Below are 27,685 nucleotides of genomic sequence, written 5' to 3' on the forward strand. Positions count from 1 at the left end.
GTGGTGCTGAGGAATCGAACCCAGGGCCTCATGCATGCAAGGCAAGCACTCTATCACTGGGCCACCTTCCCAGCCCTCATGCAATTTTTTTATTTCTTTGGTTCTGGGTCCCCAGAAGTGTCTAGAACAATATTCAAATCTTTTGCTCCCTGATGATATACCATGGAGAGGCTGTCTGAACTTCTAGGTAGAGTACATGTGCCTTAGCATGGCTTGACAAATACTACATCTTCCCTCCCTCTCATCACTGTTGCCTTTAGCCCTGTCTGTGCTGAACTGGGACCCATCCCTGGAGTCTTGCACACATCCAGCTGCTCTGTAGCTCTCTATTGGCTCATACTATACTCTGACAGGAAAGTATCCTTCAGTCCCATCTGGCTCCTTTGACCTCTGCTAGGGTCCTTGATCAGTGTTTTTATTTAGCCGAGGGCTGACTCTTCCATGGTATCTTTTGTGATCCCTCCCAGAGAGCCAGATCTCTCTTTGTGCCCTACTTGAGACCTCAGAAAATCTCCAGGAAAATTTGCACTTATTTCCTTCTGTGTCTCTACTGGAACAGAAGCTCTAATGTGGGGTTCAAAGAAAATTTTTCAAGAGTGAAGACTTGGATGAAGGACTGAAGGAGCAACTGCTGTTTGGGTCAGAGTGGACATTTCCCATGCAGAAGACGAATGTTCATCGTTTATAGAGAAAAGAAATCCTCCCTGGCTCTGGAGCTGTGTTTGCCACACAGCTCACAGGGGTGGGAAGGGTGGAAGATCTCTGTGACTAAGGTCTGCTCTCCCTCACACCACCTGTGGGTCAGGACCCCCACTAAGTTAGATAGGTGGTCTGGAGAGGAGCAAAAGTCAACACTTTCATGACAGTGGCCAAAGAAATAGTGCAATGAATTTTCTCAAGTTTTGCCCTAACCTGGACAACTACAACCACATAATTCTACCTCCTACCCCATCTGCCAGGGGTGGGGACCAGGGGCTGGCCTCCAGACAAACCCTTTTGAGGCCTCCCATTCAGAAACAGAGGCTAAAAACACTACAGTAGATTCTTGGGGTTACTGCTTTTTATGTTTATGTGACCTGGGGTTGAAATTCCTCCGTGAGGGGCATGTCGAGTGCATACCTGATTGGTAGAACACTTGCCTGGAATATGCCAAGCACTAAGTTCAGTCCCTAGGAATCAAACACATACACACACACACACACACACACACACGCGCATGCGTGCACACACACACACACACACACACATACACACACACACACACACAATTATGAGATCCCAGACAATAGAATAGGGCCTTCCAGGAAGCATCGGTAGTCCCGGTGGATGAGAAGTATGAGGTTTATGGGAGGAAATTGTCCTTTATCCAAGAGAACTGAAAAGATTCCTTTCCTTTGTTTGTCTCTGGCCTTGAACTTCCAATCAGTGAAGCTGTTGTGGTCTGCCATCAAAGAAGGAGGCTGTCTTTTGGAGTGAGGGCAATACTGACACCTGCTTTCTTCTTTGCCCCAATAGCCTCATCTGTGAGGAGGAAACGCTGGAAGTCTTCGATGGACTTCCAGAGTCTGTTTCCATGAACAAAACGTGTAAAGGCTCATCTCTACTCTACCAGTCCTCTTCCAACATCATGACGATCATGTACAACAGATCTTCCACTAGTCCACCTACCTTCTTCGATGGTTATTACCACAGTGTACCACAAGGTAGGTATGGAAGGGGTACCTGCTGATCCTCCCCTTCTTCCTGCCTGGCTATGAGGCATCTTGAGAATGTAGATTTTTGTGTGTGTGCTGGAATAACAAGATGAACCTCAGGTGGGCTACTGTTGAGGAAGGGACAATGGATGTTACCCAGGGACCCTCGAGCAACATACGTGGGTCTGAGGATATTTTGGAACGATCTTATCTCTATGAATTTCAACAGTGATGGCCCACGGAGACTGTATGTATACAAGTCAGTTTCCATACCACATAAAAGTTATTTTTTGAAATACATCTTGCATCTAGAATAGGAGATATATAATCCCTGAAAAGAGAATCATTTCTTCTTGTTGATCTTATATATTAAAGATACTTTATTTATAAAATATATAGGTGAGCATGTACATATACATATTTATATCTTTATATAAACTTTTTTTTTGCAAAGAAGAGGGTCATGGTATGTGATTGCAGCCTCGAATAACTCATATGCATTTTTATTCACCATGTTGAGGTCCTACCATATACAGTTTCTATCCCTAAAACTCTGTTGAGGTTCTGAAACCATATATAAAAAGCCAAATCTCAAGGGCCAGGTATGGTAATTATATGCCTATAATCCTAGCTAGTCAAGATATGCAGATTGGGAGGATTACAGCTTGGTTCTAGGCCAGTTTGGGCAAGCATTAAGAAGATTCCATCTCAACCAACAAATTGAGTGCAGTGACACATACTTGTGACTCTAGCAGAAAATATAGGTAGAATGTTGCAGTCTGAGGCTGGTTATGGCAACACCAACATTTATAGAGAATAACTAAAGAATGAAAGGATTGGGTGCATGACTCAAGTGGGAAAGTGCATAAGGCCCTGAGTTCAAACTCCAGTCTGTCAGAAAAGTTAAATGGCAGCATAAGCAGCAATGCCCAGAACTCCTCCACCAGGCACAGTGGGCAGTCCTGAGACCTGAGACCTCCTCCTGGATGTCTCTCTGATGAGGAGTTGCCTAAGCCTGGCCTTCTAGCTTGACAGGTGCCGAGAGATGAGCATGGAATGTTCCAAGCTCAGGGTACCATCTGAACCAAAGTGGAGGATCAAAAAAGGGGGACGTGTTAAAGGTCAAGGAAAGACTCCTCCTCAGGGTCACCCTGAGCCCAGAGAGGTGTGCATGGTAGCCAGGTTGGAACAGGAGCAGCGAATGGAATACTTGTGCTTAGGCACAAGGCTGGACCTCTTGGAGCCCACTTCCATTTACATCCACTTCTTCCCTGTAACTGTGCTCCCGTGTGGGAGTTCCTCTGCTCTGAGTCTGCATGGCTTGACTCAAAAGACAAAGACATTGCCTTTTTCCTGGGCATGTATCAGAGTGCCCAGAGTCTACAGAGCTGAAAGGTGAGGACAGTAGTAGGATGATTCATGGAGGGAAGGATGGGGAGGATTCTCGTGATGCAGGCACTTGCTTGTTGACTGGTAGATTGGTTGATTGGCTTTATGATTTTGAGATACTAGGTATAGGCCTTGGACTTGATGATCAAGACCTCCCTGGGGATGGAGGTATTGTCTTCCCGGTTATCAGTGCTGGAGCCTGGGACGTCCCTGAGCAGATTGGTGGTTCTTCTTTCTCACACATCTCCCAATTATATAGATTTTGATTTGTCTTAGTGATCAGGCCACTCTTGGAGCACAAGGACTCTCTATTTACTATTTTTTTCTGGGATGCCAGAGAAAGCTATCCGGGAGGCAGAAGTAAGGGATTTGTGCCAACTTTCTGCCTAAACATCTGGCAATGGGTTGGTGGTCATGAGAGTCTTGATGGTAAGCAGCTAAATTTCCTCTCTCCCACAGCTACATGCGGTATAGCTACGTTAAAAATCACAGAGAAAGTAAACAAAGCACTCAGCTTGACCGAGGGCCATCCACGTGTGTTTTGTTTGGCCCCTTCTAAGTTAGGAAGGTCGGTGATATGGGCTCTAGGAGTGGCAAACGTGCTCATGGCCTGGATCTCTGAGTGCTTGTACTTGTTTTCTTCTGTTTTAGAACCCAGGCACTGTGGGGGTCTTCTCACAAAACTTTCGGGACATCTGATCAACCCTCCCGGTAAAAACACCATCTGCATCTGGACTGTCATGTTGCCACCTTCTCAAATGGTCATCCTGGCATTTTCTGTTGTCAAGTAAGTGCTTAGGGTGTGATTTTTATTTTCAGTAACTTCACGGAGGATCCCATATTGGCCCCTTCAGTTTATTTAGCATGAGAACCTCAACCACAATCTGACTATTTTTTACTCTCTCTAAAACTCTCCCAGGCTTCCCGAATTCTGCATAAGGCTCATTGTATTCACCATGACTGAAGCATCCTTGGTATATAACCCTTTGATCTCACACTTTGTATATCATAGATTAGCCTGGGCCCCTCTCTGTCCTTGAACCAAATCACACCGATTTTTCTAGACTTATTGCCTTTGCTACCCATATCTCCGTGTCCAAAATGAATCCTTCTGCCACTACCAGAGGCATCGCTTGCTGCTAGGGTCCTGTTAGCACTTACAATCCTAGAGAGCTGACTTGTCCACAGTCTCTTCCTGACTCCTCAGATGAATGAGTTCACTCTCTCTCTCCTGTTTTGCCTATTAGTACCTATCTGTAGGCAATGCTTAAACGTACTTGGTCACTTGCTTATTTCTTTGGTTTACTATCATGGAAACTATTACTTTGGGTCCAATTTGTACTATTGAAATGAAAAAATGAAAAAATGAAAAAATGAGTAGCTAATAGTGAAAAAAGGCATTGCCAACCAGGCCATCATTTACCACATTTCCATCTTAAGGAGGTTGATAAAGATTTGAACAAGGCAGGGAGCCAGTGGCTCACGCTTATAATCAGAAAGCTGAGATCTGAGGATTGTGGTTCAAAAAGCCAGCCCAGGCAGGAAAGTCCATGAGACTCTTATCTCCAATTAACCACTAAAAAACTGGAAGATGAGAGATGAACAATTCAATGCGATTAAGGATTCTGTTCACTCTAGACATGCTAAGTATCTATATGTTGTTAGTTTATAGACTTCAGAGCTTAAACTATCTACCCAAAATGTGTCCCAAGGTTTAAGGAAAGGTTGTCTGAGACTAACACAAGGATAAACAAGAGAAAAAGGCCAGGGAAGAGACGAGGGATACAGCCAATAGGCATATGCTACATTGATATCTTAATCAGTAGGGGAGAGAGAGAGAGAGAGAGAGAGAGAGAAGGAGGGAGGGAGGGAGGGAGGGAGGAAGAAGGAGGGAGGGAGGGAGGGAGGGAGAGGGAGGGAGGGAGGGAGGGAGAGGGAGAGGGAGAGAGAGAGAGAGAGAGAGAGAGAGAGAGAGAGAGCGCGCACCTGTGAGAGAGCAATGGATACCCCTTTCTCTTCTTCCCGGAGGAACAGAGACAGAATTTGAGCTCGAGTATTGGGCTGCCCTGTCTCTAGTTCTGTCTGCCAGGGAGGAGAAAGCAGTCGCAGCCATGCGGCGCTCCTGCCTGGAGCTTCTTGTTCCACCATAGCAGCTGAAAAAACTCATCGCCGAGTTGCTTTGCTCCTTTTGTCGGTAGAGATGGATGAGTCTCTCTCTTCTGCTCGGAGTGAGAAGGGCTAACCTTGGACTCCGGGAACACACTGACCCACCTCCTGCTCCACACTTCACAAGGGAAGGTGGCAGGAAGTGGGGAGGAGCATTCACGTTACGTATCTGGGCCTCTGGCCCTGACATAACTGTATTGGACCTGTGTTAGATGTAGTTTCACGTTCATGGGAACCTGAAACCGTCTGGGCTCTAATACTAAAATCCCTGTGTTGGAATCTCAGTGCCACAGTCTGCGCTCCCAGGAAGACTTGGAAGGCAGCTCCAGCCAGGTGGATGGAATTCCCTTTCTGGGAGTTGGAGGGTGTGGGGGTGACAATGTCTCTTCTTCACAAGTTTACTTGTGGCCTTAGGTTTCTCACAAGGAACACTACTGGATCTATATCAAGAGATCGGGGAGGGAGACTGTGGGCTGGAGGAAAGGCAGTTCCTGACACTTAAAATCATCGCCTCTGTCTCCGGCTCCACAGCCTCACATGTGCCAGCGAGTGGATGGAAATCCTGGATGGTCCTCTGGGGTCCAAATCCCTGGGGAAGATATGCCAAGGCTACTCTGTGGTTTTCAGATCTGCATCCAACATTCTGACTATCAAGTACTCCTCGCATTCTAACAGGTCACCCGGTTTCTTTGATGGGCACTACTCGGGAGATTCGGAAGGTGAGGCCATTTCCTCTTGGCATCATGTTGGACACCGAGTCCTTGAGAGCCCCCCAAAAGAAGCCAACAAAAATGTCCTCCTTGGTTGTAGGGACTCAGCTCTCTTAGGCTGTGGGATCTTTTTTGGGGGGATGGGAGGTAGAAGAGAAGCTGAGAGATCAACCACCACAAAGGTGACATGTGGTAATCCTCCTTAGGGACCAAGAGCCTTCCTGGAGCTCATCAGTGTGTTCTTCTATGCTCAGGGGCCGGCGACTGTGGAGGTTTCATCATCAATGAACATGGCAAGATTGTCAATGCTCTCAGCTTTAGAACCACTTGTCTCTGGACCATCCTAATGAATTCGACGCAGAGAGTTCATGTTTTACTTCCTGACCTCACGTGAGTTCTCAAGCTGTGACCTTTTTCTTTTCTGGTGCTGATGTGGTTTCCTAGGAAAGAGTCTATCTTGGTCTCTATCTGCTTACCTTTTATCCGACCCCTTATTAGCATCTGAACCAAAATTACACTCTTTTCTTTCCTGATGAAAACCCTGACTCTGGTGTCTTCTGGGAAAAATCTCCCTCGCTTTAGTACAATTCACTCACTGCTTTTTTCGCAATCCTTCATGGTATACCTCCTGGAAACTCCCTTCTATTCAAATCCCCTCCTTGGCTCTCTCTAAGGAAAGCCGTCTTTTTCTTCTTCTTTCTTAATCCCAAATGGATCATTTAAAAGTTTCTCCTTTGGCTTGCTGGCTTGGCTCTTGTTAATGATTCTGCTAAGATAGTATTGCAAGTAAAGAAAGGGGCTGCTTTGGGATAAGGAAGGGTTTTTGAAACATAAGGTTTTGTCTTAACTGGTTGTTAAAATGGAATGAAGAGACACCTCAGAAGACACACCTCAGACCGTTCAAGAAATAGCAGAGAGGGTGTGAGTATGTTTTGAGAGTGTTCGTGTACTGTTAGTCATATTTCAGAGTCATTTAATGGTCACCTTCTACAAATGTATCTTACCCCAAAGAAATTCGGACTCTCTCCTTGGAGTATGAGGCATGCTAGGAGGTCCTGCTGTAGGTAGAGATGGATGCCCCTTTCCCTTCTGCTCTGAATAGAGGGGATGCAATTTGTGCTGAGGGTGTTGGGGAGGCCTACCTCCTGTCTGCCTGCCAGGAGAGAAAGCAGTGGCATCCATGCACTCTGTGCAGTCTCTTATATTGCCATAAAACTGTGTGAAATATAGCATTGCAGAAGCCTGAACTTAAAACTCCTGCATGGAAATTCCAGAGCCACAGGCCAAATTTCCTGGGAGAGTGGAAACCAAGGAATGTGGAAGCTACCTTCCGCCCAGGGGCAGGTGAGAGGTCCTGGGGTGGTGAGAGGTCCCGGGAAGGCCATCCTTGTTTGGAAGAACCAATGATCCTTCCTTCCCTTGTCTACCCCTGGCCTTGCACTTCATGAGTAAAGAAGTTGGTTTGATGCTGTCTGTCTCCAGTCATTGTGGACATTGCTGCCAGCTGTAGAGAGAACTCCAAAGACTGACACTTGCCATTTCCTCTGCCCCCAACAGCCTCATGTGTGCAAACGAGCAGGTGGAGATCTTGGATGGACTTCCTGACGCTCCTTCCCTTGGCAAGGTGTGTCAAGGCACTTTTCTGGTCTATCGGTCATCTTCAAAGGCCATGACTATCAAATATTCCAGAATTCCCAGCCAACAGCCTACACTCTTCAGTGTGTATTACTATGCTTCAGAAGGTGAGTGGGAGCAGGGAATCTGCTGTTGATGCCTTCCATGTCTAAACATGGCTTTATGGCATGGCGGGCTGGGACTGTTTGCGTGATGGTTCAAGTAGGGCTCCCTTGGTTAGCATTAAGTAAAGTAAGTCCAAATAATTAACAATAAGTAGAGTAGTCTTCTCTACAAGCACGTAGGTACTCATAATTTATGGATTTGTGAGTGTCCAGACTTTGTTATCAGGCCTCACATTAAAACTGTATTTGAGTTTACCTTCTATGCATGTGCTATATGCATATATATGCATCAGAAACTAGAACCTAGGAAAGCCCACCAAAAAGAAGATAGAAATAGAATATCACTAATATGTCTAGGTATAATGCTCCTTAATATTCTAGACCTAGTATATAGTATACACATGCCACTTACATAAGTATGTATGTATATATATATATATATATATATGTATATATGAGGAAAGATGTATGTGAATAACGTGTTATAAAGACTATGTGTTATGTAGACCATACCCATCTTATACATGTTATAAAGACCATACTCATATGTTATGAAGACCATATGATGGCCATGACTTCACACCATTCACTCTATGAAATACTCAGTGGTGCAAGCTTCAGTCTTTAGTCCTATGAAACTTATGATTCAGTTGAGGCCTACAATCAGCCTCCATCGAAAAGTCAGATAACATGAGGAGCTGCAGCCACTGTGCGGGACTGCAGCATCTCTCTCTGACTAGCATGATCCTGACAGGTGTTACCGGAAGGTAAAGCCTGTGAAGGATGGTACAAGCCTGTCCTTCAGGAATCGGTGGCACTTCCGTGACCCAGGGTGAATGTACCGAACTTATGAATAAAGCAGCAGTCAATCACGTTGGCGAGCTTAGGAACTAAGGGCCCCCAAACAGGCTTTCCTTGATGCTCTCTCTGATCTGTCCTGGAATAGGGGAGTTCATATAAGGTTGAGCATTGAAAGGCATTTTGGATTATCTAATAGCATCTTGGTAAGAATTCTGTGTGGTTGGAATTAAGGTACCAAATTTATTGGTGACCTGGGATTCAGGAAAGAAAATAAAATTGTGCAAAGCCATTCAGCTCTACTACTAGCAAACACTGCTACCCAGGGCCAGCTGGTGCAGGTCTGTGTTCTTTATGTCATATCATGAAGACATTCCAGTGCTTTGGCAACCATGGGGTTCCAGATGATTGTGCTCAGGTCTCTTGGATCCACATACCTAACATACTCCCCTGAAACAGTGGAAGTTCCACAAGGCAAGATGTGTCATTTCACACGAGGAGAACTCAATGAGAAAATTTTACCTTGTTTCATTCAGCATCAAATTAACATTGGTCTCTTTGCAGGATAATTTATGAGGTATCCATTGCATAAACACAAACAAGATATACTCAGCTCAGTACTAGGGTGCCTGGCTTCCCAGGGAATGTGGGAGATTTAGGGACTCAGTGAGAAAAATATTGAAGTCATGGGCAAATTGAAAGAGGTTGATCACCCTTACTACTGTGTAACTCCTTGCAGTACCTTGGGTGGACATGGCCCTTTGAGTGGATTCAGCAGGGCATGTGCTGGCCTTTCGGGGGTGGGAGCCAGACTGTCCTGCTTCTGTGGGCCCTGGACTGCCAGCCAGACAAGAGCAATGACCACTGCTCCTCACTGCTCCTCTCTACGACGAGCTCATTGTCCTCTGTTCTGCCTCCACAGCCAGTAACTTAACAACCCTTTTATTTTATTTTTCATTTTGATGTCTTTGCAGACAAGGATGATTCACCAACAAGGGCAAGAGGTAAATGTGGCAACGTCATTTCCCCCTCCACTTCCTTCATGCAGACTATGTGTAGCGCGGTTGGAGAGCTAAGTGGGAAGACCCAGAGCTCAGGATACATTCTTGTCCAAAAGAAAGTGGAATAGGTTTTGACTATCTGCTTTAAAATCATCTTAGCTCCTGAATGGCTCTGTCCACCTGATCCTCCCCCTTGGCTCCTCCTCCAAGCAGCGCCTTTGCACACTCCCTTCTCCTCAGCCTCAGGAGGCAGAGCAAGGAGCCACCTCTGCAATAAGGCCTGTATTGTCGCAGATAGATCCTTCTCTGAAGGCCTGGGTTCCTCAGGGCTGAGCGTAGCTCCATCTTCAGGAAGAGAAATGAAAGCATGGAAGGCAGAGAGACAAGGGCACAGGAGATGGAGTAGCGCAGGAAGGGGAGGTTGCTTCTTGATGCAAGCACTTGCTGGTGGAGGGATGCATTGATGCCTGACTAGAAGATGCCAGGTGCAGGATCTAAGTGGGTTCTGGGGGCATCCCTGAGGAATGAGCCATTGTTATTCTAGTTCTGTGTTAGAGCCTGAGCAGGCAGAGGGTCCTTTCCCACAGGTCTTCTGATGACTTGGATTCTTACTTCTCTGAGGTCAAGCCTCTCTTGGGATGCAAAGTAAGTGGTGGGACATGTGAGAATGGCCCTGTTGAAAATCAGGGAGAGAAATAAAATGTAGAAGTCCTGCAACGTGTGAGCTGGCAGCTTCTGGTCATCCACTCTGCATTTGCTTAACCAATTTCTGTTAAAAGAATTAGCAAGGATTCTACCCACAAATGTCATGGCTTCTCATCGTCTGGAACGGCCCTGCTTTCTTGTTATTTTGTAGAGCCTACTGAATGTGGAGGTCACTTCACAAAACTCTTCAGCAGTTTTACTGGCTATCCAGGAAACAATACCACATGTATCTGGATCATAACGTTAAAGCCACAATATCAAATCATTCTGAAGTTGGCCAATGTCAAGTGAGTACCAGGATGTGAATTTCCTTTGAGGACAGCAGTGTTGTGGTTTTTGGAAGGAGTTTACCTTGGCTCCCTCCAGTTCACCTTCTACCTCATTTACGATACATTTCAGAATAGGTTTTATATCATTCCTATTGAAAACTCTGCTTTTTACCCTGCTTTCTGGGTAAGCTTTGTTCTATTTAATAGGACAGTACTACTTGACTCTGGCACAGAGTCACATTTTCCTGTCTTTGCTGAGCCATAACACTGATGTTCTTGGACATAAAAGCTGCTTGGCAGTTCTGTGCCATTGCTTGTATCTGGAAGTGACATATAGCTCATGTGTAGAAAAGACCTCCAGGCTGGCTGGAAAGCTCTTGGGGTAACTTTCCTCCTACAAAGAGCTGAAAGATCTCCCTCTCCTGTCTAAGTTGGCCTTGTACTCTCCCTAAGCAAAGTCAGTGTGAGCTGCTTTCCAGGTACTGTAGAGAGAGGCTGCCAGCTGAAGGGAGTGTGATTCTAAACACTTACTACTCTGCCCTGGTAGCCTCATCTGTGAGAACGAGCAGCTGGAAATCCTGGATGGGCCTCCAGGGTCCAATTTCCTTGGGAAGGTTTGTCAAGGCAGCTGTCTAACCTACAGATCCTCTTCCAACATCCTGACCATCAAGTACTCTACGAATTCCAGCCATCCACTCACTTCCTTCAATGTTTCTTACTATGGAGAGCCAAATGGTAAGTGGGACAAGATCCTGTTGTGTTTCTCTCTCCTGAATTTGTGCTGTGCTGTGCACACGGCTCTTCATGAATGCTGGCCTTGAGTTGAGCAATGCTCTACTGGGCCAGGATGGAGAGAGAAAGAGAGACCCTGAGACCTCAGAGAGACACAGATCCTGTGGTTTTAATGGGTGTGTATGGATCCTAGCATTTCCTATAGGCCTATAGATTTTCCTGGCTGGGCAGAATCAATATGAAAACTATTTTCAAAAGTATTCCTTCTGCTCAGGTGAGTGAGCTTGAATTTGTCAGAAAATATAATGTTTTTCTTTTTGAAATTGTCAGTATTTTAAGTGATTTCACATTTGCTAGCATATTTGTGTGTAGTATTTGTACACCTGGTATATTGCATGCATGCATGTACTTTATTTAGGTATGTGTATACTCATTTATCCAAATATATATGTAGTCACAGATATACATATGTGTATCTATTTCTGTACACATATGTGTATATATGTTAGAAACACAAAGTAAATATATGGTGTGGTATATGTAGTTCTAGATATTTTAATGTTCTAGGAAAACTCCTGATACCAAATCATACAATGCATCAGCTTAGTCCTGGTGTCTGGGTGACTTGCTTTGTGTTTTGGTTCATCAAGTTCAGTCAGACTGTGGTCACAAGGAGCTAGGGAAGGCACTTTGACAAGTGTCCCAGCCTCTGTTCTCTTAGGAATCCTTAGGTAAGCTTTTCCCAACTTGGTTTACCTCATTTGTAAACTGGAGGTGGAAGCTGGGTGCTGGTGGTTCACAGCTATAATCCTAGCTACTCAGGAGGCTGAGATCTGAGGACTGAGGTTCAAAGCCAGTCCAGGTAGAAAAGTCTGCGAGACTAACTATCATCAATCAACCAACAAAAAGTTGGAAAGGGAAGTATGGTTCAACTGGCAGAGCTCCAGCTTTGAGAGAAAAAGGGGACTGAGAAAACAAAGCCCTGAATTCAAACCCCAGTAATGGCACAATCACTGACTCACTCAGTCACTGACTCATTCACTCATTCAGTCAATCAATCAATTGGAAGTAGAATGAGGGTACAATGAAACCCTCAGTAGTGGTGGCATCCAGCCCTCACTTACTCAGTACTTGCCATGTTCAGTCCTCTTTGGAGACTTCAGAGAGGGCAGGGGGTCTCTGTCTTCAGGGGTCTCTGTGTGGTAGGCGTGTGCATGCTCATTCCACACGCCAGGAACCTGGGGCTTAGAAGATCACTGAGTGCTGATGGCAGCTAGTACTGGAACCCAGAGCCCGCTGCTCCTGGGCAGGCTGTGCCCACTACGCAATACCCTGAAGAAGGACCACCGCAGCATGTCGACTGTGGAAGGTGAAGTGACTGCACTCAGGTCTTTTGGTATTTTTTTCTTTAAACAAGAAAGCTCATATTTTTTTCTCAGTTGATGATAAACTTTGTCCGATCAGTTTACTCCAATATCACTGCTGTAGTTCCGGCATTCACGTGAAGCATTCGGGGCAGAGCTGAGATGACTGGCACTCCCGCTAAGTGGACTCAGGGCCCAATCAGGGAAGTGCCAGGGATATTGGGGTGGTTGGCGCTTCATTGCAAGTGGCACAGCGAGGAGAAATAGCACGGCTTGTTGAGTGGAGTTTGAAAAAGGGGGAGAAAACAGGGGATGAGCTCGCCCTGGGATGACGAGAGCCTGGCCTTCATCCCTCACTCCCATCATGGGCCCAAGATGGCTCCTGGGGATGGAGCAGCGATGCCCTCTGCTCTCCTGGCTCAGAGCGAGCTCATCCATTCTCCTGCTTGACCTGTCAGTACTTCCGCTTCTCATTGTGTGTTTCTGTTTTGTTATATTTTTCAGCCTCAATGGTATCATCAACAATGGCAAAAGGTAAAATACAGACAATGTTATGGTACCCTTTTCTTTCTCTCTTTTCAAGCAGAGACCAGGTGCTTTGGGTTTGAACTCTTAGAGCTCACTGAGAAGGGCAGGTACCTGAGGGAGACAAATCCCCATGGAAAGAACTTGATATTTCTGTAACCATCAGCTTCAGCTCCCTCATAATTCCTAATGTCCCTTCCACACCCCCTTCCCTGCATTCCCCCTCCACCTCACCTAAAACTTTTCCATGGCCATGGTAAGTCCTCTCTGCTCTCCCCAGTCCCCAGTCACCACAAGCAGGAAGGGGACCCATCTCTTTAACAAAGCCTGGGTCACAGGAGGATGCGTCCCACAGGAGAGGGTCGAAGGCAGGGAGAGTGCATGTACCATGAGGACGTGGGCTGGAGAAAAGGGAGGCTATCTCATTGTGCAAGGCCTGGTGAACTTACTTATCAAGTATTTAGGATGTGTGAGCTACTGTAAACATCTGCATAAATACCAACATAACTGATCCCAGAGCACCTCCTATTGAAATTGCTATTTTTATTCTCACCATGAAATGTGGACACAGAGACAGCACCCCTGACAGTAATGGCGGCCTTCAGATATAATTACCTCGTTTGCTGAGGGGTTTGGCTTTTCTGGAGGCAAAACCAGTCCATTGTCCTACCTGTGGCCTGTACCCAAGAAACATCAATGACATGCTGCTGCTGGCTTTCCAGTCTGCAATCTGGCCACGTAGAGAAGATACATGATGTTTTAGTTCTGAGCTATTAAATCACTTCTGTTTTCCAATGATCAGCAATGAACTTGGCTTCAAAGCTGAAGCAGACTCCCTTCAATGTCTCTGAGAAGAATGAAACAAGAGTATAAGAGTCTGTGGCACCATCAGCCTCAGATTCTCTATGCTGCAGGTAGTTCCCAAGGACCAGGAAATGAGAAGAATGAACAAGGAAATGTCCCCCCTCCTGGACCTGGAGCTGTCCTGGAGTGCTCCAGTGCCTTTCCTTCTGTTTGCAGATCTGAGTGACTGTGACAGTCTCTCCACTGACCCCTCAGGCTGGTTCAACTCGTTCAGGAACAGCTCTCCCTGTGTGTGGAGCATCCTCATAAAGCCAACTCAGCAGGGCTTGCTGGCTTTGCCTTTCTTCAAGTGAGTGCCAAGGATAGGAGTTTTCTTCACAGACATTGCTCGAACTCCAGGGAGCAGTCCACACTGGCCTCTTCCTGTCTACCTTCTGCTCACTCACAATCAGCATTTAAATACAGTCTGAACCCATTTGCACTCCCTGCTGAAAACCCTCCAGTGGTCCTTAGTATGACGTTGAAACACCCCTCATGATCTGACAAAGGCTGTTTCAAATTGCCTCCCTCCCCTCTGAGAGGGTGACTGATTCTCCCTTAGCGTCTCAGTGTCCTCTTCAGTCAAATGGGCATCATTGGGGAGCAGAGGGAGGTAAATAACCTCTGGGGAAGACAGAATTTAGCAGCTTTTTCCATTCACTCTCCTCTACCTGAGTGCCTCCTTCAGTTCCTACTATATGCACGTGCCTTATCTCTGTCTGTCTGTCTGTCTTCCATGCTTTTTCCATGGAAGTCTCTACATGGAAGGCAAAGCTTCAAACTTACCCTTGCTTAAATTTATTTATGTGTCTAATAGAAGAAAAGTTTTAGCTTTGAAGTTAGGGAACATTTTTTTATAGGAGTGACTGGATAAATAGATGTGAGGATACCACTGCAGGTATCAATTCCAATGCATTCATAAATCACAGCATTTCTGTTCTGAGATTTTCCTATGGAAACCACGCTTCTATCAGTTCTATCAACCAAGTAAACACAGACCAGACTGGAACGGTGAGGGATACAGAATCACTGTAGCTAGTTCCCCATTCCTTTCCAGAGCTGCTAAGGAGATGGGACCCTTAACAGATTAGGCAAGTACTCTGTGCGCTAAAGTCATCTTTGAGATGGCTGCCTCAAATACAGGGCTCAGACCATTTGCCCAACCTGCTCCCCATTCTAAAAATGAAGGTGTTGCCAGGAGACCATGATGGGGAAAGAGAAGAAAATGAGGTTGAGGAAAAGCCCACCAGGGCTGGGAGAGCTAGGCATTTCCTGCATTATCACTTCTCCAAGCCTCAGTGGGATAGAATATTTCCCCTTCTTGGTCCTGTTAGAAGACTGCTGGATCTCACTGACTTTGGTTCTAAGGAAGGATTGAAGCTGGACAAAGGCAACAGTAGTAGAAAGGGTCCAGGTAAGACGTCCTTTGAATGTCTTGCTGTACCCAGAGATCCTCAGCCCCCATCTCATGAATGTCAGATGTGCTAGAGCTGGAGAGGTAGACTAGAAGATCAATCACTGAAAAGCAGAGGGAGAAAAGGGAAGGGAGGAGCTCCCAGGACTGAGAGACCCCCATATACAGATGACCTCTTGTTGGAGGAATTGGGGGACCTCTTCTTCTCCTCTACCCTGGGTCAAAAAGCCAAGCATAGGCTGGAGGTGTGTCTGTCTCATCCTTCGGAAGAGAGGCAGGTAGGAAGAAAGGGAGACAGGGATTGGGGAGTGGTGACCACACCGCTAAGCCTGAGTCTTCTCACCTGATACAGATATTGCAGCTCATTGGGTTAGATGCATTTTTTTGATCGGTTGTGGGGCTTGAACTCTGGACCTGGGCGCTGTCCCTCAGCTCTTCAGCTCAAGGCTAGCGCTCTACCACTTGAGCCACAGCACCACTTCCAGCCTTTTCTGTTTATGTGGTGCTGAGAAATAGAACCCAGGGCCTCATGCATATGAGACAAGTACTCTACCACTGAGCCACCTTCACAGCCCCAGAGTTGGATGCATTTTGATCCTTGTGGGGACCCAGACACATATGAATCCTAAGCTGGAAACTCCAGTTGTTGGAACCAGGCCCCTGGGACACCTGGAAATGAATGCAACCTGGGTCTGGGGAGGCCTTCCAGGGTTGAGGAGGTTCCTGGACTAGCTGTCTGTGTCAGAAGAACTAATGGCCTTTCCTTCCCCCATCCACACTGGCTCTCTTCCCCCATCCACACTGGCTTTCCTTTGCTACAAGTGAAACTCGTTCTACCTGCATCCCTGGCTATGGACAGTGAGTGACTCTACCTCTTCCTCAGGTCCCACAACCTCACCTGTGACAGCGAGTTCGTGGAACTTCTGAATAGTCCTTTCGAAGACAAGTCCTTTGTGAGAGTGTGTCAAAACATATCTTTCATCTATAGAACTGCGTCCAACCGCATCACCATCTCCTACTCCAGCAGTCCCACACACCAATCCACACTCTTCAATGCATATGTCTATGGTAACTCCCCAGGTAGGTGGGCCACAGGAGCATTTTAAATCCTCTTGCTCTCTTTTGAGTCCATGAACATAACTTCTTAGAGAATAAGTGGCCATCGAAAGCTAAGACAGGTTTTGGAGAAGGAAAGCACAACCTTAGGATTGCTGCTCCAGTTCCTCACATAAACACTGTCCTGTGGCTCTGGTCGATGGAGGGGGAGATGGGCCTAGGAGTGTGCCACACCCAGCCCTTGGTCACTTAAGCCTCAGTTCCCTTTCAGGATGTTTATGCTGTGTGATTTCAATGGATCCCATCAAACACAAGCAATGCATGTCAGAGAAGTAAAAACAGCAAGAGTTCTAGGCTTGGTCTGGTACAGAGTTGCCAAGTGCAGATAGAAACATTCATCTTTTTGTAATCTAGTTTCTTATGTAGGATAGTGCTCAGCTGTAACCCCAGCACTAGGAAGTTCTGGGCCAGATTACAAGTTTAAGGCCAGCCAAGGTTACAAATGAAAAACAGGACAAATCAACAAGCAAACATCCAGTTTCCATGTTTATAGATTGAAAGTACCATCGGGTAACAGTAAACAGGTAGTAATTGTAGCAATCACATGACTCCGTTCAGCACTTAGGGTACTACTTCAAGGTATTATATTAGGGTGTTTAATTTCATCTTGAAAAGAACTCCCTATGTTCTGCATTATGACATTCATTTTAGAGATCAGAACTCTGAGAAGCAAAGAGAGCATAAATGACTGACTTCAAACCATATAGTTCTAAGATGGACAAAGACTTCAGCCAGAGCTGTGTTCAGCTCTGTGCAATACCTGGGAAGGGAAGCATCAGTGTCCAGTTAGTGTCTAGTCAGTCATGGGATGCGGTGTTTTTATAACCCGAGCTCTTGGAACCCATGTAGCTAGCTCAGGTCTCAGAAACAGCAACACTTCCATAGATTTTGATGATCTATTTCTCCTCAAATGAAGATTCTTTCAATGAATTTACTGCAACATTAAGTTGATTGTTCATGTCATGACAAAGTATTCAAGACAGAATTAGGATAATCAAACTCCTGCTTTGTCTAGGGCAGAATGAGTTTCCTGGGACCCAGGATGCCAAGTACTGAAAGTTATACATATTTCGGACAAATTGGTTCCAAATTTACCATCTTGGTGAGACTGTGGCTCAAACTAGGAGATTGTACTTTAATGGGGTGGATTTTTGTTTGTTTACAAAGAAGAAAGCAGGGATTAAGTTGGACGTTGCATGCTGAGAGCCAGGTCAGGATGGGTGCAGCAGAGGGGTCCGTGCGCCTCCCCTCTGCTCAGCTCCCTCCTCACCCTCCCGCCTCCTCAGCCTGACATCCACTCTCCAGCTTCAAGCCTGAATTCATTTATTACTTCCTATTTTGATTCTGTTTCTCCCCCGGTGCATTTTCAGGGGACATTGAGTCATCGAGAGGGAACAAAGGTAAGCATGGTCAAAATAATTTTACCTTTTCCTGGAACAGTGACTATGTGTTTTGTAATCCAGATCCAAATGGCTCAGTGGGCCATTCAGGTTCCTGGGTCATGTTCTAGGTCAGAAATAAATGTTGAGCATCTTCTCCGCTTCACCACCCCAAGTCCCCCTGTCCCACCTCTTAGGGATCTTCTGCCAATTCATCTCCCCTCCCCATTCACTCACAGCTCCTCCACAGCCCAGGGAGTCCCCAGCACCCTCTCAGCTCAGGAGACAGGGAAAGCAATACTGACTCCATGCAGAGGCAGCTGCTCTGATCTCTGGAATGATGGGAGCATGGAGGATGGTGCCCAAGCCACCAACAGCCCCGCCTGGCCCCGCCTCACCCCTCCATGTGTTCTTCTCTGTCCGCAGGGCCCAGGGACTGCGGCGACCACCTCACACATTATTCAGGCAGGTACCTCAGTTCTTTTGGGCCCAGAATCATCTGTGTCTGGAATGTCCATCGGAAACCGTCAGGGCAAGTCCTGGCATTTCCCATCCACAGGTGAGTGTGGAAGATTGTGTTTGTTCGCTAACCTTGTGGTTTTTGAGAATACATTTCTTCTCGGCCTCTCAATTCACTCTCCATATGACCTCAGGAGTATCAAACATATATTCTTATTTGTTAAGTGATTGAAATACATATAAAATGCAATCGACCATCTGAAAGGGTGTAATCCAGTGGCGTTTATTATCTTAATAACTGCACACCTAGTACTTCCTTCTAGTTTCAGAATTTTTCATCACCCCAGAAGAACACCAGTAACTTTGAGAATCACTCCCTGCTCTCCCTTCTCCCCGTATTCCTTGGCAATATCTACCCTGCTTTCCTCTCTGGGGGTTTGCCTATTGTGGATATTTCATGGAAATGGAATGAAGCAATATATAAGCCTTTTGTGTTATTTCACTTAACCGTAATTATGTGATCTACCTTTGGGATTCAAGGATTAATTCTTGAATGAAAGGAGACAGAAAGAATAGAAGCAGATGGGTGGGAAGGAATGAAAGATAGGAGAGAAAGAGTGAGGAAGGAAGGGAAAAAGGGGAAAGAGGAAGGACAGAAGGAAGAAAAGAAGGAAGGAAGGAAGGGTAGAGAGTACAGTTATAGATCCACGGGAGACTTTCTCAATGCAGGAACAGCTTACAGCATTGTATCCTACACATCCCCACCATTTTAACATGGGACATACCTCTGTTCCAGACCAGAGCTAAATCCAGCTCACAGTGGTAGACTACACTTACTGTAAATTGTGGCAAAGGGTCCCCGCTCCTCCAGCCTGATTGTAGGAGCAAACCACTTTTAGGCTACAGAAGTGTTCTGGGGGTTAAAAAAAGCTTAGAGCTGTTATATCAAGAGTAAAGCTGTTTCTGCCTCCAACTTTTGACACAGGAATTCTGAAAAAATAAATCTCTTGTCATAGGGAAAACCAGGTTTGTGCACATACGGGGTGATTAATGAGAAGTTTATAGGCTAAATAGGTAGGCATTTCCCTCTTTACCCTTTCTCCAAATGTCAGAGTGTGAACGATTGTGAAAATGTCCCCATATGGGTCTCTGTGCTTTTCAGTCTCTTTAGCACTGAAGAGGAGCCAGGCTTGGTCAAGTGCATATCTAGCATAAAGGGTCTGTACACATATACCCACTTGTCTTGTCTCCCTGTGAGGTCCTTACTTTCTAAATGTAAGCACAAAACCTAGAGATGGGTACATATGGTAGAGGCAAAAGATTATGTTGAGGGAGCTGAGCGTGGAAAGAAGTACCAGGCCTCCAAGGTCTGAGAACAGTTCACGTTTCCCCATCAAGGGCTGAACAGCTCTTGTTCTCTCTCTCTTGTACCCATCCTTGGGGGAGTGTGGGTGACTGCACCATGTTGTTTCCCTTCATGCCTCCTCTGCCAGGGGAAAGGAAAGTAGAAACCACTAATGACACAGTCACACCCAGGGTTTTTTCAGCCTGTCACTGAATCCATAAACAAAGGAAACACACCACTGTTTTTGGCTTCATTTTGATGAGACCGGAAGCACAGTGTGGTCTTGAAAACGTAAATCCCTGTGTGGAAATCCCAGAGCCATAAGCAGCGCTTTATGAGTCACTAACATCACTGGACCTGGAATCCCCTCACAGCCCTGGTAGGTTGGGGGAGACTCCTAAGGGTGAGATCCCTGGAAGACTTTCTATATAGAAGAACTGAGAGACTTTTCTTCCCTGGCCCACACCTGGCATTTCTTGTCTTACGAGCAAAGCTGTGCGACCTGGGTTCCAGGCTTTGGTTGAGGTTGAGGAGAGGATGACTCTAAATGCTCACGTGTGCTTTTCCTTCCACCCCAACAGTCTCGCCTGTACAAGTGAAGAGGAAGTGTCTGGCGAAACTTTTAGGTGGTATTCGCTTTGGAAAATTTGCCAAGACATCTCTTTTGTGTATAAACCATCTTCTAAACATTTAACTATCTCGTACATCAAAAATGCCACCTATTCGCCCACTCTCATTGATGCCTATTTCCCTCTTTCTTCAAAAGGTAGGTAAGGGAGGGCTTTCTGTTAATGTGGCCTCCCCTCCCACTTGAAAAGAGATAGGGAAAATGTGCCAGTGGGCCGCCACTGGATTCGGGAGAGTCAGTGTGCTTCTGTGATCTTCTCTAGAAACATACCCATGTCCTGTTATTATGTTGAGAGGCCTTGGCCCAGCCTTTCAGTATCATAAGGCTTTGGAGTTAGGTAGATCCATTATTAAAAGGTTTCTCCTTTAGCCTGGATGATGTATAAATAAAAATCTTTTACCTTTATTGGTCTTATATAATAACCATTTGTATGTATTCATACATCTATACATGATAAAGGGTGGAGACTGTACATTGTGTGATGCTGTAACCAATATGTTAGGGCTTTTTGATAGTAAGTATTTCTCAAAAAGAAATAATGTGAAAAGAACTCTATGCACAATGCAGGTTGTGGTGCCACATGCCTGAAATCTCAGCTACACAGGAAGCATAGGTGGGAAGATCATAGTCAAAGACCTGTGGAGAAAGAGAGAGACAGAAAAGAGAGAGATAGACAGAGAGATACAAACACAGAGAGAAGAGAAAGAATAACAGAGAACAGATCCCTATATGGGTGGAATTATCTTTACTATACAGATGAAGAACAGATTTAGAAAGTGTAAATAATGTGATCAAGGTACTAAGTGTTGATTAAGTGTCAGACACAGGGTCACCTGAGTCTTAAACTGTGATCCTGCATACTAGAGAATGAGGAAGGACCACACTGGCATTTCATTTGTGGGTGCCACAGACATCTATTTGGGGCATCTCAAGTATGGCAAATGGTCCCAGAATTACATCACTGATTTCTCACTTCAAAATTGTATTCAATCAATATTTTCCAATATCAACTTGATAACTGACCTTATTGTGGAATATAAAACTATACATATTTAAATACAAGTGGTTTTTTTAACAAGATCTTTTGATTTTTCTAGAAGCAGAGGTTTTCTGGGACAGGAGACTTTAGAGTTAAAAGCAGAGCAAGTTGCTCCTCACTACAGCAGTGGACTTTCCTTACTATGGCTCCAGAGTGGGATATTGCCCTTTGGGTGGGGTCAAAAAAGGGGAAAGCAGAGAGTGAGTGGGTGTTTGGATGCTGACAGCTATCCCGCTGTCCGCCCCAGCACTGCCCACAGGAATGGGGATGGCAATGCTACCTCCTCTTCCTGCTCAGCCCCAGTCCTTTGCATTCAGGCTCTTCTACACAGTGAACTCAATGACCACCACATGCCCAGCCCATCAGTAACTTCAGCTTCATGTTATTTTTCCATGTAGGCAATGTTTCCAGTGCAATTCGCTTACCTGCCAGGAGAGAAGGTAAGTGTGCTAGTATTATGGCATGTTTTCTGTCTCCTTATGGACTTTAGAGCAGGAATTTAAAAGGCTCTGGTGGAGATGCATATACTAGGGACTTATGTATAACCAAAAGAATGTGGCACCTGAAGCAGCCTTCACAATCTCTATATTCTCCTTCCCAGTCCAACTTTTCAAAGCCCCATTCCAACCACATCCCCACCACTGTAAGAGCCCCAGGAAGTCTTCTGAACCCTTCTATCTGCCTAGCCTCACAAGACAGGGAAATGGGATGCCTCTACATAAGACTATGCCACAGGAGATGGAGCCTTCTCTGAACTCTTAGAGTCTGCAGAGCTGAGGACAATTCCTTTGTCAGGAAGAGAAATAAGAGTATTGAAGACAGCACAAGGCCAGACTGGAGGGGGGGGGGGAATAGGTTGTCTTCTAATGCTGTTGACTTTATTGTATTTATTTGTCTTTAGCTTAGCCAGGTGTTACTCTGAGCTGAGTAGAATAGAGTTGACCCTGTAACACTTCTATGGTAGACATATTATACTGGCAATACTATACTTCATTTGAGTACTGTGATATTGGGAAATAGGAATGAGAAGGAAAGCCTCCCTCTCTTTGTGTTCTTGGGAATGGCTCACCATAAAAAGCCACCCTTCCTGTATAACTTTGAGAAGATGGGGATGATACTTCTGTTTCCTAGAACAATCTGAAGCACAGTCTCCCATACACACCCATTATTTTTTTCCTCTTAAAAAATAGAATTCTATGTTCCCAGAATAAATTGGCCTATCTAAGCTTTAGTGAAGCTTCCTATAAGAGCTTACACTCTGATTCACCCCTCAGGGCAACACTGAAAAGCAGAGAGAACCCCTTGGGAATGCTTCTGCTGGTGAGCTGGCCTGGGGAAGCACCTTCCTGAAAACTTCTGAAGACACAGCCTGCTCACTCCATGCCTGAGTTCTGCAGCCTCTGAGATCCTCCCTAGAAAACAAGATTCCTTTCCCCTGGCCCTGAGATACTTCCAATCCTATGAGTGGAACTTTCTACTGTGGCTATCACCCTTCAAATAAAAAAATTCCTTAGCTAAGTCAAAATTTGTTTTCTTTACTTCAACATCTTAAGATCGAAGGGAATATTGAACAGTGATCAAGAAGTCTCTGGCATGTGCCAGGCTGAGAGTTCATCTTTAACACCAAAATAAGCAAACAAAACTAAACTAAATAAAAACTCATTTTCTGTACACATGAATCCCCAAAAAGCTATGAGAAGAGCAAAATAAGATCCACATTATAAGAATGAAGACTGAAATTTAAGATGACATAAATGAATCCCAAGAACGCTCAAATGGAATGCTGTACAAAATAAAGAAGATAATGCAGACTATGAAAATGTAATAAAGATACAGAAATTCTGAAGTAAAAGACAAACTGAAATTCTGAAAACAAGAAGTTCAGTAAGTCAGACAAAACTCAGTCAAATGCTTTGTTAGTAGACTGGGCCAAATTGAAGACAAGAAATCAGAGCTTAAGGTAAAGATGTGTTAGAACATACAGATGAAGAGTGAAAAGCATACTAAAGGAGTGTGTGAACAGAACAATTGAAACCTCCAGGACACTATTAACAGACTAACTGATGAATCATGGGCATAGAAGAAGAAGAGCTGCAAGCCTTCACTATAGAAAATAGATTTAATAAAACCATAGCAGAAAACTCCAAATCTTGAGAAAGAGATCCTCATGCAGATATGGAAGGCCTTGAGTCTAAACAGACAAGACCAAAAATGAACCTCTCCATGTCACATAACAGTTAAAACAGACACTCAAAGAAAGAATATTGAAAGCTTTAGGAGAAAAGTGTCAATGTTACCTGTGGGGCACAGAGGCGCAAAGATGGCCCTGAGAGGAAGTTGAGTGGGCAGAGCCGGATTTGTTTACGTTCAGTGCATAAACAGCTGTGGAAGCTTAGGTGCATGATAAGGAGTGACCTTTACAGTGATTGGTTAGTTCCATTTCCTCCCCTCCCAGGCAGTCTTTTGCTTTAAAAAGGGCTTGCTGTGTGTTAATAAACAAGTTCCTACTTGACTTGACTCTCCCGCTGAGTCTGATTGTCTCCTGGGCTAAGGGAGGCTGGGGAACCGGGAAGCAGCCGCACTTACCTTTCCTTGGACCCCATCCGTCTTTCATGGGACAGATGAAGACCCAACAGTTACCTATAAAGGCAAAGCATCTGAGTAACAGCAGCTTTTTCATAAGATTAATGAGAGTATTGAGTGATGTTTGCAAGCAACTTAACTTACATTATTCTACCCTTTAAAACTATCCTTCATAATTGAAGGAGAAATAAAGCCTTCAATGAGAAACAGCAACCTCATCAAAGAATGAAGCAATTCAAGACCAATAAACCACTGCTGCAGAAAATAGTCAAAGGAATCTTAGATGCCAGGCACCAGTGGCTCATGCCTGTAATCCTAGCTTCTCAGGAGGCTGAGATCTAAGGATTGCAGTTCAAAGCCAGCCGGGGCAGGAAAGTCCGTGAAACTCTTGTCTCCAATAAACCATCAGAAAACCAGAAGTGGTGCGGTAGCTCAAGTGGTAGAGCACCAGCCTTGATATGAAGAGCCGAAAGACAGTGCTCAGGCCCAGAATTCAAGTCCCATGACCGACAAAAAAATAAAAATAAAAAGGAATCCTAGACACAAAACAAAGATAAATTAAATCATGAAAACACAGAAAGAATGTATATCATTAAATATATTCTAATGATGTATCTAATTTTATATAGAATTCTAATTCTGTGGTATATATGGTATATGTAAATGGTAAAGATGAACCAAACAAAATAAAAATAGTAGCAATTACTACATATCATTTAATAATAAACTTGTTAATTCTTATTAATGGACTTGTTACCATTCTCCATTCATAACTGATGATGAAGCCAGTCACTGGTGGCTCCTAGCTACTCAGGAGGCTGAGTTCTGAGGATTGTGGTTTAAAGCCAGCTTGGGTAGGAAAGTCCATGAGACTCTTACATTATATTAATAAAGAAGCTGGAAGTGGAGCTGTGGCTAAAGTAATAGAGTAGTAATAGAGTGCTAACATTGAGCAAAAAAGCTCATGGACAGTGCCCAGGCCCTGAGTTCAAGCCTCAAGGCTAGCACAAAACAAAAAAAAAATGAGACTGGTGGATGGGATTTAAAAAGGCATACACATTTGTGGCCTAAAACAAATGCACCTCATGAGCAAGCACAAACACAGGCTTTGTGCACAGCTTAAAATTTTGTTTTAAGCAAATGGAGCCTCAAAGATTGCAGGAGTAGCTACAACATATCTGACAAAGCAGATTTCAGGCAAAATTTAGCCAGAAGAGACAGACAAGGCCATTTTATATTGACAAATTGAACAGTCCAGCAGGAGGAGATAATACTTCTAAACATATATGCATTAAATTTCAGTGAACTTATTTTCATAAAGCTAATACCACTAGATACAAAAAAACGCAGATAGAACACAGCACAATAGTACTAGGTGACTGCAATATCACACTCTTCCTGATAGGTAGATCATCTGGACTAAAAAACAACCAAGAAACTTAAACTAGATCAAATGGAACTAATAGACATCTACAGAGTATTTCATCTAAAACACACAGAATATACATTCCTTTTGCAGTCCATAGAACTTTCCTCAAAATAAATCATAGGACATAAAACAAGTATTAATAAGTACTACAAAGTTGAAATAATTTTCTATATTTTATGAGAGCACAATAGACTAAAACTACAAATCAACAACATAAGACAATTCAGAAAATATCCTGATAATTGAAGGCTCAACATATCACTCTTTAACTGATCAGTGAATTATTAAAGAAATCAGAGTGACATTCAAAAAATTCTTAGAACCATTCAAAAGTGAAAATATTTCTTCTGTCCTATTTTTTAGTGGTGGTGGTAGTTCTGATATTTGAACTCAAGGTCTCTAGTACTCTTTTGGTGCAGTTATGCTGCACCCCATTTTTGCCTCCGTTTTTCATATAAAGTCTTGAGCTTTTGCCTAGGCCAGTCTAAGAATGCCATCTTTCCTACCTCTGCCTCCTGAGTAGCTGGGATTATAGGTATGTGTCAGCATGTTTGTCTATCTTCCATCTTGATCACTGGGAAGGAGAGAGAAGAGCAACTTGAGATGACTTGTCGAGGTTCATATGGGGGCTGTGCTATGCTTCTAGTTGGACCAAGTCAATATTATCAATGAAATTCTGACATGATTTGGTGGCTAGCAACCCAGGTCATACAGAGGAAGGGCACCTTGTGCTTGGGTGTGGTGACATACAAGCACTCATCATCAGATCATCTGGTGCAGGCATCAGTGGATAACCAGCAATGAACTTCTGACTCTTTTCCAGGAGCTTAAGCTCAGTTTGGCCTCCCTAATGTCACTGTTGGTATAACCCTGAAAATGCACTCTGTGCCTAGGAACAGTTCTGTGTTTTGACATAGGAGTGGATTCATCGTGCAGCATCTTATCTAGCCATGTGCATGAACCCTCTTCCTTTGCCTTTACCAAGTCAGTCATTGTGTCCAAATTTCATAGTGAACCATGACTTAATTGAACCCAAAGGCACTTCAACCCTTTCTCAGCTTTCTATAACCCTGATATTACTTGAAGCATAACGTCTGACTGAGATTCAATGTTAAAGTAAATAGAGTTTTTTACAAAGTGGGGAAAGGAGGCTGAGAAGGGACCTAGGAAGGTATCCCCAGGGCAACACTGTGTCTACGCTCTGGGAAAGTCAATTTTTATCACACCCAGTTCTACAAATGTTTATCTCATTTAACTTTTTTTTTAATTTTTAAAATGTTATCCTTGTCCCCTGGCTTCCTGCAGCAGAGTTGGGTATTTTGTTGTTCCCCTGTCATCTCCCCAGAGGGAGCTCTAGCTGCATGTTCCTGAAACCTGCCCTCTTCTCATAAAGAAGTGCCAGCCAGAGCCTGGGGCTGTCATAATACCTGAGTTCTCAGAATCTTAGTTTCCCAGACAACCTGGCTGCAGAGCCTCTTAACTGTCTGTAGGCTGACACAGTTCTGAGGCTGGATCAGATTAATGAGGAAAGGTGTTGACTGTGGTTTCCCTTATCTTTAAGCAGCAACTTCCTGCATTAGCCTTGCGTGAAGATGGCGCCAGGCAAGCCAGACATGATTCTGTTGGTCCCACCACACCAGGCAGGAGACTGGGGGTGGGCATCCTTCCTGTACTTAGAATGCTCCTGTAAGTCTTCATAAAGTCCAGACATAGATAAAATAGGAATAAACACCCTTGACCTTGGGGCTGTACCCTATCAAGATTGTAGGTGATGTTACTAGGACTAAACAATATTCTGTTGTAAGGACCTACTATAAGAGGTGCTTGAAAGCACGTCTGCTTCCATTTGGTATATGACTCTACACCATTCTCTCTGCAGTCATTCTGCAATCACTTTGGAATCTGAAAAGGATGATGGTGACGGCTGATCTTTGTGACAAAGGGACCCCAGGAACAATACACGACAAAGCCAGTAGGCTTTATTCTGACCAGTGCTGACAGTAAACCCCTCCCAAAACATGGGTTGAAATATTGATCAATTAGGCCACATTTTGACCAGGACTTTTCAATCATTATGCATACCTCCCTCCCACAAAACTTTCTGGAGTTTGGACCTGAGGTCTACACACCTTAGTTTCAATACCACATTTTATTTGCTCCTCTATCTTTAGATGGACATCTGAGTTATTTCCACTGTGAAGCTTCTATAAGAAAGCTGCTGGGGACATTCACGTACAAGTCTGTGTGTACACATGTGTTCTGAATTCTTGTGAGGATACCTTGTAGCATGGCTGGGCTAGAAAGGAGCTCTGTGTTTGTGCTTTTGAGGAACGGAGTCACAGGGTATATCCTGCAGCT

The 27,685-nt window shown here is 44.6% G+C and overlaps 2 protein-coding genes across 2 annotated transcripts in view; both read left to right on the forward strand.

The window, feature by feature from the left end:
• Positions 1-23,827, forward strand: part of LOC138803954 (cubilin-like) — a 51,324-nt gene extending 27,497 nt beyond the window's left edge. Inside the window, exons 19-34 of the mRNA XM_069988222.1 lie at positions 1,516-1,703; positions 3,735-3,870; positions 5,781-5,968; positions 6,214-6,349; positions 7,517-7,701; positions 9,471-9,500; positions 10,354-10,489; positions 11,019-11,206; positions 13,072-13,101; positions 14,113-14,245; positions 16,233-16,429; positions 17,836-17,865; positions 18,271-18,403; positions 20,230-20,414; positions 21,714-21,755; positions 22,590-23,827. Coding sequence (XP_069844323.1) covers positions 1,516-1,703; positions 3,735-3,870; positions 5,781-5,968; positions 6,214-6,349; positions 7,517-7,701; positions 9,471-9,500; positions 10,354-10,489; positions 11,019-11,206; positions 13,072-13,101; positions 14,113-14,245; positions 16,233-16,429; positions 17,836-17,865; positions 18,271-18,403; positions 20,230-20,414; positions 21,714-21,755; positions 22,590-22,600 — 1,948 coding nt within the window. The 3' untranslated portion in view covers positions 22,601-23,827. The remainder of the gene's footprint in view (positions 1-1,515; positions 1,704-3,734; positions 3,871-5,780; positions 5,969-6,213; positions 6,350-7,516; positions 7,702-9,470; positions 9,501-10,353; positions 10,490-11,018; positions 11,207-13,071; positions 13,102-14,112; positions 14,246-16,232; positions 16,430-17,835; positions 17,866-18,270; positions 18,404-20,229; positions 20,415-21,713; positions 21,756-22,589) is intronic.
• Positions 1-27,685, forward strand: part of LOC138803855 (scavenger receptor cysteine-rich domain-containing protein DMBT1-like) — a 202,241-nt gene that overhangs the window by 66,597 nt on the left and 107,959 nt on the right.

The sequence above is a fragment of the Dipodomys merriami genome, unplaced genomic scaffold, assembly GCF_024711535.1.
Source record: "Dipodomys merriami isolate MVZ:Mamm:240054 unplaced genomic scaffold, mDipMer1.0.p SCAF_35, whole genome shotgun sequence".
Lineage (NCBI taxonomy): Eukaryota > Metazoa > Chordata > Mammalia > Rodentia > Heteromyidae > Dipodomys > Dipodomys merriami.